Source organism: Notolepis coatsorum, assembly GCF_963971535.1.
Source record: "Notolepis coatsorum genome assembly, chromosome: 13".
NCBI classification, from domain to species: domain Eukaryota; kingdom Metazoa; phylum Chordata; class Actinopteri; order Aulopiformes; family Paralepididae; genus Notolepis; species Notolepis coatsorum.
Genome location: NC_140177.1, coordinates 18,146,894 through 18,164,393, shown reverse-complemented (window position 1 = coordinate 18,164,393; position 17,500 = coordinate 18,146,894). Strand labels below are relative to the sequence as shown.

Genomic DNA, 17,500 nt, shown 5'->3' with positions numbered 1-17,500 from the left:
CATCACCACCCAGTTGTACAATAAAGACCAAGCATGGCTTTGTCAGTATTCCAATGTACAGCCCCACCCAACCCCACCCCACCTACCCAACCTCCTCCAATGTACAGTTTCTATGTCAAATGTATGTCAGTATTCCAATGTACAGTGTCCCCCACCCTACCCAACCCCCCCCCCCCCCCCCCCAGCTCCAATGTACAGCCCCACCCCACCTACCCAACCTCCCCCAATGCACAGTTTCTATGTCAAATGTATATACACTCTTTTTCTGAATTTTTTTAGTATCACAAACAGTACTGTATTTGAAAATCTGGTATGTCATAAATGTATAGATGTAGCAGTACTGTCTATCTGTATGTCGTGTGTGTCATATGATGAATTGAAAATGGGGGACCCTGATGGAAAGAAGACGAAAGTCTTTCTCAGGTCTGCATCCTCTTAACAATTGTATGTATTGAGCTGTACTGTATTGTACCCAATCTGCAATCTGTTAATAAACTTTTCAATCAATCAATCAAAACCTTGAACTCTGATATAATACTAACAACACCACCCCCTCTCCCCCTCCTCCCACACTGCAATATAAATGATCTACCAGCTACTGACTGACACTGTGATTGTTTGTATTGTTGTATATTCTGTATTGCATAGTATTGTGATATTTGTATAGTATTGTGATATTATGTTTCTTTTTTATTACTTGTGTGAACCAGCACCTTAAGTTTGAGTCCCTGATCTTGTTATATTAAAGTAAATAAATAAAGTATATTCTATTCCAGACCCGGGCATTGTACGGCCCGCGGGCCGGATACGGCCCGCGGGATGATTCTGACCGGCCCGCGAAAGATGACATGATAATTAAAAAAAAAAATTGCCCACCCCTGTTCTATTCTATTCTATTCTATTCTGAGTGATGTCTTTGTCCCCTCAGGGTTCATAGACTTCATCGTGGTGCCCACCTTCACCGTGTTGACCGACATGACGGAACGCATCGTCACACCCCTCATCGCCGAGGCCTCGCACTCTAACGAGGCCGGCCTCACAGGCTTCCGACGATCAAGGTACATAGGTTTCCACCAGTGGCGTACGGTTAACGCTGTCACCTTACAGCACGACGGTGTAGTGGTTAACACTGTCACCTCACAGCACAGCGGTGTACTGGTTAACACTGTCACCTCACAGCACGGTGGTGTAGTGGTTAACACTGTGGCCTCACAGCACGGCGGTGTACTGGTTAACACTGTCGCCTCACAGCACGGTGGTGTAGTGGTTAACACTGTCGCCTCACAGCACGACGGTGTACTGGTTAACGTTAGGTTATGACTATAACCAAGTTCTGTTAGTTAGGGGCGATGCTTGGCTTCGCCTTCTGCACTATCTCGCGTACGTGCACGCGTACTGAATAAACCACAAATGTACCTCTAATACCAGTATTAGTCTGACCACACCCCTCATCAGCTTACCTTCATAAGCAGGTGTGTGGTCACCTGCTCTCCTCCTTCCCAAGCTTTCACCACAAGGTGAGGTCAAGGGCTGCAGCGGCCGTCCGAAGCCAAGCATCGCCCCTAACTAACAGAACTTGGTTATAGTCATAACCTAACGTTCTGTATCGTTAGTGGCTTAGCTTGGCTTCGCCTTCTGCACAAGGGAGGCCAAGCGGAGCCACTTGGCTGACAAATACACCCCGCTGACAGCCCCCCAAAACCATCAGAACAGGGAGGGCCGAGCCCCCCCGACCCCCCCTAATGGAGGGTAGCCCCCCTATTAGGGACGTCACGGGAGGGCGACGGACCCGACCGCGCGAAGAGGCACTCAAGCAACTCAACGCACAGGGTGAGCAGACCGTGGCTTGACCCACGACTACACACACGCACAACCCGCATGCCACCCGGGAACGAACGGAGGAACAACCTCGTTACTGCCCCCAGAATCACGGGGTCAAGGGCAAAACCAACCCCGTGGCAAGGCCGTAGCAGCGGAGCACGAAGGAAGACCCAGACCCACCAAAAGGACTGGACTCCCTGGAATGGGGGCCCGGAGAAGTCCATGATGCCAGCATCAAGACCCCACCAGGTGGGCACGTAGTGCCCCGCCCCCCACATCGCCAGCGTATTCGGACAAAGGCCCCTCAGTTACTGCACCTGGTATTCCCAGGCGGAACCAACCAGGCCAGTAAGCCGAGCGGGCCCCGTCCCCCCAATAGTACACCGCCTGGCACACTGACCCTGCAGAATAGGCAGTCAGCATGGCCGTAAGCACACAAAAAAGGTTAACCAACGGAAGCAGGCAGCGCACCGGGGAAAAACCAGGCAACAGGCTGTTAACCCTAGCCTGGAGACTGCGGACGAGACAGGCGCCAGAGGGGACAGCTGAACACAGCCGCCCCGGCGGAAGGAGCGTAAGCTGGCGGTGTTGCATGACCAAGCCTCCATTGAACAACCCCCACCCAGAGGGGTCGAGGCAGAGAAGGCTGACACGATTGGCAGACGTCATGAACGTGCAGGGGCACCCTCAACCGGTGAACCCGGGAGTTGACACTGCTCCAACACACCAGGGAATCAACCACCTCGGTGTTACCCAATGCGGTGGTTGTTCCTATAACCCCTCAAGAAAAAACTCCAAAACACACCTGCGGGTATACACCGGCTATACCGCAGTACAAGTGTTTCAGTTTCCAAAAAGGGTTAACCCAGGCCTACGGGTCGCAAACATCACTTCGGACCGGCCTGGCGGTACGGGAAGCACAGGGTCACCAGAGGAGGTCAAAAAACCACCCCCACAGGCCCCTCTTCGCCATGCGTGAGAGAGGAGCGAAAAACAATGGAGAACCAGCCCCTAAGCACACCGTACCTGGTATTCCCCGGCGGTCTCCCAACCAAGTACTAACCAGGACCAACCTGTGTAGCGGCCGAGATCCGACGAGATCGAGCGCGTACAGAATGGCATGGCTGTAAGCCATGACGACAGTGCTGAGTAAAAACATACCCAACCAGGGTCTCCATAGCGCTTAACCCTGTGACACCCAGACCGACCTGGCATTTTTCCCCCTGAAAAAAGCCCAAGTCCCTCAGGGTACCAGAACAGCAGATCTGCATCCCCGGCGGACAACGGGTTCAACTGATCTGGACCAGCGTGACCAGAACCAGTCCCGTGCCCTAACCACGCCGACATGCCCCAGGAGAAGGGCAGATATGCGTGTTGATCTTAACATGAAAAGAAGGCGCCACCCAGACGTCGGGACGAACCGCGCCTGGTGGCCCACCCCAAGGGCGTGAGACCCCACTACATATGTTCAGATCCATTCCGTCATCATCCCCCAGACATGAACGAGAATCCGTCGACAACCCACCCAGGTCATGGGATGTGGTCGCCGGAAGAGGAAAAACCCCCATCTCAGTTGCTTTATAAAAACGCTGTTTCAACCACAAGCAACTAAGGCGTGCCAGTCAATCGCCTGTTTACAGCGAGCTAGCACTATACGTGCGTCGGGACACACCCCCATCAATGAACAGGCTATTTAGACCTGTCATTGAATCCCCAAGGCGCCCAGGGGAACGACAAGAGGGGTGTGACACTCCCTAACTCCAACACTTCTGGAATAGAAAGAAGGAAGCATCAACAGTATGTATCCCAGTCTACACAGCCGGGGTAAAAAATGTTCACATTTTTACATCCCACCACCCTCCCATAGGAAAGAGACGGGGATCCCCAGAGAGACTTCCCACGCGAGCTGTACAGATTGAAAAGAATATATTGCACCTTGAGCCATGTAAAAAACTGGTTTTAGGGCCTCCGGGGAAGAGGCACCGAACCCATACACACTCAATAAACGAATTGAATCGAATATACATACAATAGAAAAGGACCCTTCTAGAGGGTCCACTCACTTTGACAATCTGAGGAGGAAGGCTCTGTACTCTGATGGAGGCTTCCTCACATGGATCACATGGAAGAAGGAGTCCGAACTCACAGAAGGCCTGAGTAGGCGCTTGGTGAGGAGGAGCCCTGACCACCCCCCCTGAAAACAGATCCATCACATGGACCTGAACAGCACACGGAAGTCCTACCAACAGAGACGCGCACGGTGACGTACTCTATGGCGGGGGAATTCCTGCGGTGCACACGCCCAATATACCAGGCCGTGGGACCAGGAACTCCCTCCCCCCCCCCCCCCCCCCCCCCCCGTAACGTGCCGAACCGCCACGTGACGGGAACCTTGAAGGACAGGGGGTGTACCCCTGACCGACAGAACAATGGGGAGAGGAAAGGTTACCAGTTCACCCCTTTACGACCCCACACCCATGATACGACGTAACGACAAAAAGAGAATATGACACAGTCATAGTCAGCTCTATGAAGCGTTTCACAGCTCCACACAGCGCACGAGCTAACCTGCTATCTGATTTTTACTAAGGAAAAACACAGAATAGAGAGGGCTCTAAGAACCCCGGTCCAACATACACATGTGCTTCTGTGGCCAGTACAACCCAGTTGTAGGTCACATGACACACACAACCCATCATCATCACAATGAGAGAATACATCATTCTTGATTAGTATCGACCACAGGCCTTGCTAAGCACACGACAGCAACCAAACCAATTTCCCTTTAGGAAATAAGTTTCTCCAGCAGATTTAGCACAACCTCAGCAATCAAGCTGAGAGTTACATCGTATCCCTACCACACAAAAGACACAATTAATGCACAACATGTCTGATAGGAGGTGATAAAGTCCCCAGGGAACCGGGGGGGGAAAAAACACAATCCTCCTATTTAACCCTCAATACGGCCAGTTAAAACAGGAAAACCTGTTAATGTGTGAACTCACTGTCCATTGTCATTACAGTCTGAGAAAGAACATTCTTTTACTCACTCGTCACCAAGCATAGCTTCATAGGTTAGTTGCCTTAGTAGTGAGTACACGGTACACATAAACACCATGATGTTTCTCACACAACAACCAGATCAATACATCACGACCTGCACGGAGAAGCTACTGCCAGTGACAAAAACAGCTCACACACAACCCGCAACGTATCTCAAATGCATTGCAACAACACACGTTTTGGGAAAAAACACCGTCATTCACAATACATTTAGCAAGGTAAAACCAGAAGACGTGTTATGAGGGTCTGGCCAACCCCGTACCTGCCCGGAACGCAGATCAGCGAAGTGCAGTCATAAGCCACCGTAGAACACAGCCCTCTTTGTTGACGCAATCCCCGTCTAGGCTCAGGCAGGGTTGACGAACATCCCCTGTCAAGGATGACGTCGTGGTCAAGAGTGTAAAACATGTTAAAAATCAAAGCACGTTCAACAGAATAGCATCAAGCTAACGGCTGCTCCAACCGTCCGGGTGCTATCGCTTCCGCTCGCGAGACGCCGATCTACGACGCACGCGATCAGGAGCGAGCTCCCGGCGGCGCGCGAGAAGCCAAGCTACCCCGCGCCAGGCCACCGACCGGCTAACCGTAAGCTATGAACATGTAAACAATGACATAACACTCACCCAGACAGGCCGCCGTTCTGAACCCTCCTCACTTTTTAAGAGAAAAGAGAAAACAAGACGTCAACACCGCTTCACAACGGTGACATTAACACGTCCGGCGGAATCAGCACAGTACCAACTGGCCTGTATAGCTGACTTTGAACATGAATCTGCCGCTATCGCACATTACATGCACATATCCCCTCGTGAAGGAATACTCTCATTTGGATATGAAAGATGGGGTCTTAACACGGTGACAGAGAGAATCCACTCGTCCAGAACACACAGGGATCACCAGTGTCAATGGTCGCGGCCCACTAGTTAAAACTATAATGGTCGCCAGACCAAGGCCTTCTGTCGCCTAGACGGCTAAACAAAGGACCCTAGCCTGGGGCCGGTTTCCATAAACTTTGTCTAGTAGCCCCCATAGCACTAACAGACAAGTGGAGCCCGCCAGCAAACACTACTCACCCAACCTGGAACGCACCGCTCCTCACAACAGCGGCATGTCCGACAGTTCAGCTGTGGCCTGACAGGTTTCACCCCAACAAACACAGCAAGGAACTGCAGTTGAGAAGCATGCAGCGGCGTGCTCCCAATACGAAAACCGGTGGAGGGTTTGTAGAATGATCATCATCTTCTAGACACTCCAGTACGAAGACAATATCGCCGTATTTTCTCGAAAATAGTGAGAGAGAAAATAAAGATATGATGTCAACGTATCCTTGTTTCCCAAGCTGTTCCTAATCCAATTTCTTCCATCATGGTGTCAAGTGTGGGGATCTACCGAGGCACCTCTTCCTTGTGGTGAAAGCGAGAAGGAGGAGAGCAGGTGACCACACACCTGCTTATGAAGGTAAGCTGATGAGGGGTGTGGTCAGACTAATACTGGTATTAGAGGTACATTTGTGGTTTATTCAGTACGCGTGCACGTACGCGAGATAGTGCAGAAGGCGAAGCCAAGCTAAGCCACTAACGATACAGAACACTGTCTCCTCACAGCACGACGGTGTAGTGGTTAACACTGTCACCTCACAGCACGGTGGTGTAGTGGTTAACACTGTCACCTCACAGCACAGCGGTGTACTGGTTAACACTGTCACCTCACAGCACAGCGGTGTACTGGTTAACACTGTCTCCTCACAGCACGACGGTGTAGTGGTTAACACTGTCACCTCACAGCACGGTGGTGTAGTGGTTAACACTGTCACCTCACAGCACAGCGGTGTACTGGTTAACACTGTCACCTCACAGCACGGTGGTGTAGTAGTTAACACTGTCGCCTCACAGCACGGCGGTGTACTGGTTAACACTGTCGCCTCACAGCACGGCAGTGTAGTGGTTAACACTGTCGCCTCACAGCACGGTGGTGTAGTGGTTAACACTGTCGCCTCACAGCACGGTGGTGTAGTGGTTAACACTCTCGCCTCACAGCACGGCGGTGTAGTGGTTAACACTGTCGCCTCACAGCACGGTGGTGTAGTGGTTAACACTGTCGCCTCACAGCACGGTGGTGTAGTGGTTAACACTGTCACCTCACAGCACGGTGGTGTAGTGGTTAACACTGTCGCCTCACAGCACGGTGTCACCTCACAGCACGGTGGTGTACTGGTTAACACTGTGGCCTCACAGCACGGTGGTGTAGTGGTTAACACTGTCACGTCACAGCACGGTGGTGTAGTGGTTAACACTGTCACCTCACAGCATGGTGGTGTAGTGGTTAACACTGTGGCCTCACAGCACGGTGGTGTAGTGGTTAACACTGTCACGTCACAGCACGGTGGTGTAGTGGTTAACACTGTCACCTCACAGCACGGTGGTGTACTGGTTAACACTGTCGCCTCACAGCACGGTGGTGTAGTGGTTAACACTGTCGCCTCACAGCACGGTGGTGTAGTGGTTAACACTGTCACCTCACAGCACGGTGGTGTACTGGTTAACACTGTGGCCTCACAGCACGGTGGTGTAGTGGTTAACACTGTGGCCTCACAGCACGGTGGTGTACTGGTTAACACTGTGGCCTCACAGCACGGTGGTGTAGTGGTTAACACTGTGGCCTCACAGCACGGTGGTGTAGTGGTTAACACTGTCACCTCACAGCACGGTGGTGTAGTGGTTAACACTGTCACCTCACAGCACGGTGGTGTACTGGTTAACACTGTCGCCTCACAGCACGGTGGTGTAGTGGTTAACACTGTCACCTCACAGCACGGTGGTGTAGTGGTTAACACTGTCGCCTCACAGCACGGTGGTGTAGTGGTTAACACTGTCACCTCACAGCACGGTGGTGTACTGGTTAACACTGTCACCTCACAGCACGGTGGTGTAGTGGTTAACACTGTCGCCTCACAGCACGGTGGTGTAGTGGTTAACACTGTCGCCTCACAGCACGGTGGTGTAGTGGTTAACACTGTCACCTCACAGCATGGTGGTGTACTGGTTAACACTGTGGCCTCACAGCACGGTGGTGTAGTGGTTAACACTGTCACCTCACAGCATGGTGGTGTAGTGGTTAACACTGTCGCCTCACAGCACGGCGGTGTACTGGTTAACACTGTCGCCTCACAGCACGGTGGTGTAGTGGTTAACACTGTCACCTCACAGCATGGCGGTGTAGTGGTTAACACTGTCACCTCACAGCAAGGTGGTGTAGTGGTTAACACTGTCGCCTCACAGCACGGCGGTGTACTGGTTAACACTGTCACCACACAGCACGGTGGTGTAGTGGTTAACACTGTCACCTCACAGCATGGCGGTGTAGTGGTTAACACTGTCACCTCACAGCATGGTGGTGTAGTGGTTAACACTGTCACCTCACAGCATGGTGGTGTAGTGGTTAACACTGTCGCCTCACAGCACGGTGGTGTAGTGGTTAACACTGTCACCTCACAGCACGGTGGTGTAGTGGTTAACACTGTCACCTCACAGCACGGTGGTGTAGTGGTTAACACTGTCACCTCACAGCACGGTGGTGTAGTGGTTAACACTGTCGCCTCACTGCACAACGGTGTAGTGGTTAACACTGTCACCTCACAGCACGGTGGTGTAGTGGTTAACACTGTCACCTCACAGCATGGTGGTGTAGTGGTTAACACTGTCGCCTCACTGCACAACGGTGTAGTGGTTAACACTGTCACCTCACAGCACGGTGGTGTAGTGGTTAACACTGTCACCTCACAGCATGGTGGTGTAGTGGTTAACACTGTCACCTCACAGCATGGCGGTGTAGTGGTTAACACTGTCGCCTCACAGCACGGCGGTGTAGTGGTTAACACTGTCGCCTCACAGCACGGCGGTGTAGTGGTTAACACTGTCGCCTCACTGCACGGCGGTGTAGTGGTTAACACTGTCACCTCACAGCACGGCGGTGTAGTGGTTAACACTGTCGCCTCACAGCATGGTGGTGTAGTGGTTAACACTGTCACCTCACAGCACGGCGGTGTACTGGTTAACACTGTCGCCTCACAGCACGGCGGTGTAGTGGTTAACACTGTCGCCTCACAGCACGGCGGTGTACTGGTTAACACTGTCGCCTCACAGCACGGCGGTGTAGTGGTTAACACTGTCACCTCACAGCACAACGGTGTACTGGTTAACACTGTCTCCTCACAGCACGGCGGTGTAGTGGTTAACACTGTCACCTCACAGCACGGTGGTGTACTGGTTAACACTGTCACCTCACAGCACGGTGGTGTACTGGTTAACACTGTCACCTCACAGCACGGCGGTGTAGTGGTTAACACTGTCACCTCACAGCACAACGGTGTACTGGTTAACACTGTCTCCTCACAGCACGGCGGTGTAGTGGTTAACACTGTCACCTCACAGCACGACGGTGTAGTGGTTAACACTGTCACCTCACAGCACGGCGGTGTAGTGGTTAACACTGTCACCTCACAGCACGACGGTGTACTGGTTAACACTGTCGCCTCACAGCACGGTGGTGTAGTGGTTAACACTGTCACCTCACAGCACCGTGGTGTAGTGGTTAACACTGTCACCTCACAGCACGACGGTGTAGTGGTTAACACTGTCGCCTCACAGCACCGTGGTGTAGTGGTTCGATTCCCATGGGAACCAGGTTGCCAGATACCCAGGTGGGGTATCTCCCGGGCCTTTTTGTGTGGAGTTTGCATGTTCTCCCCGTGCTCGCAATCTTCAAATTATTCTCTCGTTAAATTCTTCTTCAGAGGTTTTGATATATATATATAATCATTAATGGAATTAATCAAATGTTTTTTTATTTCATGATAGACATGGATGACACTTTTATGACAGCATTTATGAGGAATGTACAATTATTGTAAATGTCAGTAGGCTGCTCATAAAATCATTTGACAGTTAACTTTTCATATTATGAATGAATGAACCCTTGCACTGAAGAACCATATAAGTCTGTTTTAAAATGCAGTTTTAAACATACGTTTGACAAAAAAAATTTAACTTTTTCTGGGGATATTGATTTATGACATGATGTCATTTGCAGTCCGCCGACGGACCGCACGGGCGGAAGAGGTTAACTATGAATGAACACAACACTCTAACTCACCATCTTTTAAAGGTCCCCTGTCTTATAAATGGCCTTTTCCAGTGTTTAGCATTGTTTTCTAGCAATGGGGGTTTGTATCAATGGGGTCTGGGTCTCTAATTCTCAGTTTGGCGGATTGCTCTAATTCAGTTGAGACAATATCCTCCCCCAGTGAACTAAGCTATTCTGAATTCCCCGTACCTGTGATGTCCAAGTATTCTCATCTGCATAATTAACGCCCCCTCTATGGTTGTAGCCACACTCAACCATTTGCTCAACAACAGAGCGAGTGGAAATACTGACACTTCCTCAAACGGGTTGACGTGGCGCGGGTGCCGACAGAGAGAGCAGAGAACGAGCGAGAGAGAGAGAGATAGAGAGGGAGAAAGAGAGAGAGATAGGGACACGGAGCACCCCACACACACACACACTCACACACACTCCCGACCGCACGCGTCACACACACGCAGTCGGGAGCACTCGCATATTACTGTCAACCTGCTGCAAAATATCATTGTGCACGCTCCCACGCGCGCGCCCGTATTCCAATCCATGCAATGATATTCACAGCGGTATATATTGTCATTTGAAACAATGCATTGTCCCGTGGGATTATGCCCCCCTGTGGCAAAATTTGTATCACCCTCAATCTCTCTATGTCTCTCTCTGTCTGCCAGTGCAGACTGTGGGTGACTGTCACTCAAAGCGCTTATGGGCGGAGCCCAGCCCAAAACAGCTTGAAATCTTGAAGTGCATAAATGCTGCTTTAGAGTACTTGATTAGAAATACAAAATAATGAATTTTCTTTTTAAAGAGCTTACAGATGTGTTCCATAGACTCACAGGAATTGTGTAACATTGCCCAAATAGTGAAAGGAATAGCAAAACACGGGACCTTTAAATAATAACATTTGAAAACATTGCTCCTCTGAAAACTTAAAACAGACTTATATAGGGGCGGTTAGGTGGCCGAGCGGAGATTGCGTTCGTCACCAGCCCCGGAGCTGAGCTGGATTTGCCTGTTCGAATCCAGCTCACAGCTCCGGGGTTGTCACCAGCTTGGCTGGCCGTCTGCACTGATACAATTGGCTGTATCAGAGGGTGGGAGAAGCTGGCGGGGTGGGTCCGGGTCGTTGTAAACAGCGACTCCTACAGTTCGGTCGGGGCGCCTGCTAAGCGCGGATTGGACGTGAGGGGGATAGTGTGGTCCTCCCACACGCTACGCCCTCTCAATGAGAATCCGCGCTGCCAGGTGAAAAGAAGCGGTGATTGGCTGGACGTGTGTCGGAGGAAGCACGTGGTAGCCTCCACTCTCCCAGATGATCTGACTGTGGGGGGTAAGTGCGCAGCGACCAGGAAGGGACTGGGAATTGGCATACGACTAACATTGGGATGGGAGAAAATCGGCGGAAAATGGAGGGGGAAAAAGACAAAAAAAAAAAAAAAAAAAAAAGACTTATATGGTTCTTCATCTAAGGTTCTTAATTATGAACTATGATGAAGAATAGTGACATTTAGGCTTTTGTGAGCTGGTGGCGATTAAGCTGCAGCGCTTAGTCATAAAAACTCCCTCAAAAGTGCCTCAGTCCTCTGATGTTCCCATGACTTGTGCAGCTGGTCCCCGGAGCCAGGCGGGCAGAACTCTAACTCTGGTGCAGTGTGCTCCGCAAGGCGGGCAGAACTCTAACTCTGGTGCAGTGTGCTCTGCAAGGCGGACACAACTCTAACTCTGGTGCAGTGTGCTCTGCAAGGCGGGCAGAACTCTAACTCTGGTGCAGTGTGCTCCGCAAGGCGGGCAGAACTCTAACTCTGGTGCAGTGTGCTCCGCAAGGCGGACACAACTCTAACTCTGGTGCATTGTGCTCCGCAAGGCGGACACAACTCTAACTCTGGTGCATTGTGCTCCGCAAGGCGGACACAACTCTAACTCTGGTGCAGTGTGCTCTGCAAGGGGGGCAGAACTCTAACACTGGTGCAGTGTGCTCCGCAAGGGGGGCAGAACTCTAACACTGGTGCAGTGCGCTCTGCAAGGCGGGCAGAACTCTAACTCTGGTGCAGTGTGCTCTGCAAGGCGGACACAACTCTAACTCTGGTGCAGTGTGCTCCGCAAGGGGGGCAGAACTCTAACTCTGGTGCAGTGTGCTCCGCAAGGGGGGCAGAACTCTAACACTGGTGCAGTGCGCTCTGCAAGGCGGGCAGAACTCTAACTCTGGTGCAGTGTGCTCTGCAAGGCGGACACAACTCTAACTCTGGTGCAGAGTGCTCCGCAAGGCGGGCAGAACTCTAACTCTGGTGCAGTGTGCTCCGCAAGGCGGACACAACTCTAACTCTGGTGCAGTGTGCTCCGCAAGGCGGACACAACTCTAACTCTGGTGCAGTGTGCTCCAAAAGGCGGGCAGAACTCTAACTCTGGTGCAGTGCGCTCTGCAAGGCGGGCAGAACTCTAACTATGGTGCAGTGCGCTCGGCAAGGCGGGCAGAACTCTAACTATGGTGCAGAGTGCTCGGCAAGGCGGACACAACTCTAACTCTGTTGCAGTGCGCTCTGCAAGGTGGCAGAACTCTAACTCTGGTGCAGTGTGCTCCGCAAGGCAGGCAGAACTCTAACTGTGGTGCAGTGTGCTCCGCAAGGCAGGCAGAACTCTAACTCTGGTGCAGTGTGCTCCGCAAGGCGGGCAGAGCTCTAACTCTGGTGCAGTGCGCTCTGCAAGGCGGGCAGAACTCTAACTGTGGTGCAGTATTCTCAGCAAGGCAGGCAGAACTCTAACTCTGGTGCAGTGTGCTCCGCAAGGCGGGCAGAGCTCTAACTCTGGTGCAGTGCGCTCGGCAAGGCGGGCAGAACTCTAACTCTGGTGCAGTGCGCTCGGCAAGGCGGACAGAACTCTAACTATGGTGCAGTGCGCTCGGCAAGGCGGGCAGAACTCTAACTATGGTGCAGTGCACTCTGCAAGGCAGGCAGAACTCTAATTCTGGTGCAGTGCGCTCGGCAAGGCGGTGATCAGAACCAGCAGACTGGACTGATCTCTAATGTAATCCAGGTGTTTCCCCAGGATTTTCAAACAAGATGTGCTGAGTCTCAACTAGGGGGTGGTCCAGAGGGGGATGAAAGAATGTGCAATAAAGAAAGCAATTTGTTGTAATTTCCTGCAACTTAAAACATAATTTCAATAAGATAGCAAACACAAGGGTACGTTCCAAATAAGTTATTTATTTAACCCTCGAGTCAACCTTCAAAAAACCCACTAACTGTCTCCCTAGTGACCGAAACTGCGATCTCAGTAAAACATATCTTTTTCATGTATTGTTCCAATTTTCTTTCATGAATATCATTATTAACTTCAGTCCTCACCATACATATCGAATATTTATTCATTTTCAGGATTTTAACCATTTCTTAAATTAGGGTTAGGGTTGGGGTTAGGGTTAGGGTTACCCTAACCCTAACCCTAACTCTAACCCTAACCCCCTAACCCTAACCCTAACCCTACTAGGGTGAAAGGTGTGACACCTGTTGTTCACACGCTTAATAGTGATTGTTTTTAAAAAAAACAAACATGGATTATTGTAATGTGAGTCCAAGATGTGATACTGAGCTACTTTTTGGCATGTACATAAAATCTAGCCAATGCTATCCACAAACACACGTATAAAAAGGGCTTTTTGACCAGAACTGAGACACACACACACACACACACACACACACACACACACACACACACACACACACACACAGTGGAACAGAGGACTGAGCACATATTGTGACACGACAATATGATGTGTCTGTTTCAAAGTTGGCCCTGAGCTTTCACTGCAAATAATAACTGACTGACTGACTGACTGACTGACTGACTGACTGACTGACTGACTGACTGACTGACTGACTGACTGACTGACTGACTGACTGACTGACTGACTGACTGACTGACTGACTGACTGACTGACTGACTGACATGGCTGAACCTCAGCTGTCCCCCAGTAATAACCACATGTTCTACGGCGACAGCAGTGAACAGGAGAGGTGTCTTGTGGGTGATGTATCTCAGCACATCGAACCAACATCTGAATGTAATGAGACAGAGCTACACCTCGACATCCACGTCTCAGAGATGGTCGTCTAATTCGCTTCCCCTCCGGCGTCTCCCTGAATTAAGCCTTGCGCATGCGTAATGACGCGGGCAGATAATGCACTACAGTATCACCTTCACCTCTGAGCACGTACCGAAACAGACCTACAGAAATGACAGATCACCATCACCTCTGAGCACGTACCAAAACAGACCTACAGAAATGACAGATCACCTTCACCTCTGAGCACATACCAAAACAGACCTACAGAAATGACAGATCACCTTCACCTCTGAGCACGTACCAAAACAGACCTACAGATATGACAGATATATATATATATATATATATATATATATATATATGATTTAACATTCACCCGCCCGAACGAAACACGTTCCAATCCCTCTTGCGAAACAAAAACGTTCAAAAAGTTAAACTCTGGAGCTGCGAGACGGAGTGGAGCTATTTACCGCTTGACTACCAGAAGCCATCTCGTTTATCTTCCGCCTCCTGAGCATGTCTGGGAATGTGTTTGCATGAGAAAACAAATTACTTAGACGGGCGAAGCCCCGATGCCCCCCCCCCCCCCCCTCCACCTGCGTCAATAACCCCCCCACCCCCCTACCCAAACACTTGCACACTCTCTCACTGCGACAGCAGTCATTAACGTTACTCAGCCAGCCTTCAGTCAAAGCCAAACGACTGCTTCATGCTGCTTGCTCATACACCTGGCTGGTTCTGACTTCATACACCTGGCTGGTTCTGACTTCATGCACCTGGCTGGTCCTGCCTTCATGCTGCTTGCTCATACACCTAGCTGGTTCTGACTTCATGCACCTGGCTGGTTCTGACTTCATGCTGCTTGCTCGTACACCTGGCTGGTTCTGACTTCATGCTGCTTGCTCGTGCACCTGGCTGGTTCTGACTTCATGCTGCTTGCTCGTACACCTGGCTGGTTCTGACTTCATGCTGCTTGCTCGTACACCTGGCTGGTTCTGACTTCATGCTGCTTGCTCGTGCACCTGGCTGGTTCTGACTTCATGCTGCTTGCTCGTACACCCGGCTGGTTCTGCCTTCATGCTGCTTGCTCGTACACCTGGCTGGTTCTGACTTCATGCTGCTTGCTCGTGCACCTGGCTGGTTCTGACTTCATGCTGCTTGCTCGTACACCTGGCTGGTTCTGACTTCATGCTGCTTGCTCGTACACCTGGCTGGTTCTGACTTCATGCTGCTTGCTCGTACACCTGGCTGGTTCTGACTTCATGCTGCTTGCTCGTGCACCCGGCTGGTTCTGACTTCATGCTGCTTGCTCGTACACCTGGCTGGTTCTGACTTCATGCTGCTTGCTCGTACACCTGGCTGGTTCTGACTTCATGCTGCTTGCTCGTACACCTGGCTGGTTCTGACTTCATGCTGCTTGCTCGTACACCTGGCTGGTTCTGACTTCATGCTGCTTGCTCGTACACCTGGCTGGTTCTGACTTAATTTAGATGTCCTCTTCTACTCTAGTCTTTAAAGACACACTCCATCAGTGTCTCATTATCATTCCTCTCTTCTCCTCTCTGTCTCTCTTCTCCTCCCTGTCGCTCTTCTCTCTCTCTTCTCCTCTATCTCTTCTCCTCTCTGTCTCTCTTCTACTCCCTGTCTCTCTTCTCCTCTCTCTCTTCTCCTCTCTGTCTCTCTTCTCCTCCCTGTCGCTCTTCTCTCTCTATTCTCCTCTCTCTCTCTTCTCCTCTCCGCCTCTCTTCTCTTTGTATATATATATCCACATAATTCTGTGGATTCTGTGGATATAGAGTATCTATCTATCTATCTATCTATCTATCTATCTATCTATCTATCTATCTATCTATCTATCTATCTATCTATCTATCTATCTATCTATCTATCTATCTATCTATCTATCTATCTATCTATCTATCTATCTATCTATCTATCTATCTATCTATCTATCTATCTATCTATCTATCTGTCTGTACATCGCTTAATACCTTATATACCTCTCTCTCTCTCTCTTTCCCTTCCCCTCCCTCCTCTCTTTCTCTTTCTCCATTCCCCTCCCTCCTCTCTATCTCTCCATTCCCCTCCCTCCTCTCTCTATCTCCCTTCCCCTCCCTCCTCTCTTTCTCTCTCTCCCTTCCCCTCCCTCCTCTCTTTATCTTTCTCTCTTCCCCACCCTCCTCTCTCTCTCTCTCCCTTCCCCTCCCTCCTCTCTCTCTCTCCCCTCCCCTCCCCTCCCTCCTCTCTCTCTCATCTCTCCGTCTCTAGTTTGACCAGTATTACCTCCGAGGAGACCAAGCGGGGCGGGGGGAGGAGCGCGGCCTCGGAGGGCAGCTCGTCGGGCCAGTGCTCCTCTCTGCTGACGGTGGAGCTGAAGAACTTCAAGGCCCTGTGGAACGAAGAGGTCTCCCAGAACAGAGAGCGCTGGAAGACCCAGGCCACGGAAGGTCAGTAGGACGCTTCACTGCGCACCACGGGGTGGGGTCGGGTAGCTAACGCCTCACTGTAGAGCGCAGGGTGGGTCGGGTCAGGTAGCTAACGCCTCACTGTAGAGAGCAGGGTGGGGTCAGGTAGCTAACGCCTCACTGTAGAGCGCAGGGTGGGTCGGGTCAGGTAGCTAACGCCTCACTGTAGAGCGCAGGGTGGGTCGGGTCAGGTAGCTAACGCCTCACTGTAGAGAGCAGGGTGGGGTCAGGTAGCTAACGCCTCACTGTAGAGCGCAGGGTGGGGGGTCAGGTAGCTAACGCCTCACTGTAGAGCGCAGGGTGGGGGGGTCAGGTAGCTAACGCCTCACTGTAGAGAGCAGGGTGGGGTCAGGTAGCTAACGCCTCACTGTAGAGCGCAGGGTGGGGTCAGGTAGCTAACGCCTCACTGTAGAGCGCAGGGTGGGGTCAGGTAGCTAACGCCTCACTGTAGAGAGCAGGGTGGGGTCAGGTAGCTAACGCCTCACTGTAGAGCGCAGGGTGGGGGGGTCAGGTAGCTAACGCCTCACTGTAGAGCGCAGGGTGGGGTCAGGTAGCTAACGCCTCACTGTAGAGCGCAGGGTGGGGTCAGGTAGCTAACGCCTCACTGTAGAGCGCAGGGTGGGGTCAGGTAGCTAACGCCTCACTGTAGAGAGCAGGGTGGGGTCAGGTAGCTAACGCCTCACTGTAGAGCGCAGGGTGGGGTCAGGTAGCTAACGCCTCACTGTAGAGAGCAGGGTGGGGTCAGGTAGCTAACGCCTCACTGTAGAGCGCAGGGTGGGGGGGTCAGGTAGCTAACGCCTCACTGTAGAGCGCAGGGTGGGGTCAGGTAGCTAACGCCTCACTGTAGAGCGCAGGGTGGGGTCAGGTAGCTAACGCCTCACTGTAGAGAGCAGGGTGGGGGGGTCAGGTAGCTAACGCCTCACTGTAGAGAGCAGGGTGGGGTCAGGTAGCTAAC

At 51.5% G+C, this 17,500-nt stretch overlaps 1 protein-coding gene across 1 annotated transcript in view; it reads left to right on the top strand.

Moving 5' to 3' along the window:
* Nucleotides 1-17,500, top strand: part of pde1cb (phosphodiesterase 1C, calmodulin-dependent b) — a gene marked incomplete at both ends in the record, with an annotated part of 313,514 nt that overhangs the window by 215,912 nt on the left and 80,102 nt on the right. Inside the window, 2 exon segments of the mRNA XM_084327584.1 lie at nt 929-1,058; nt 16,349-16,527. Coding sequence (XP_084183710.1) covers nt 929-1,058; nt 16,349-16,527 — 309 coding nt within the window.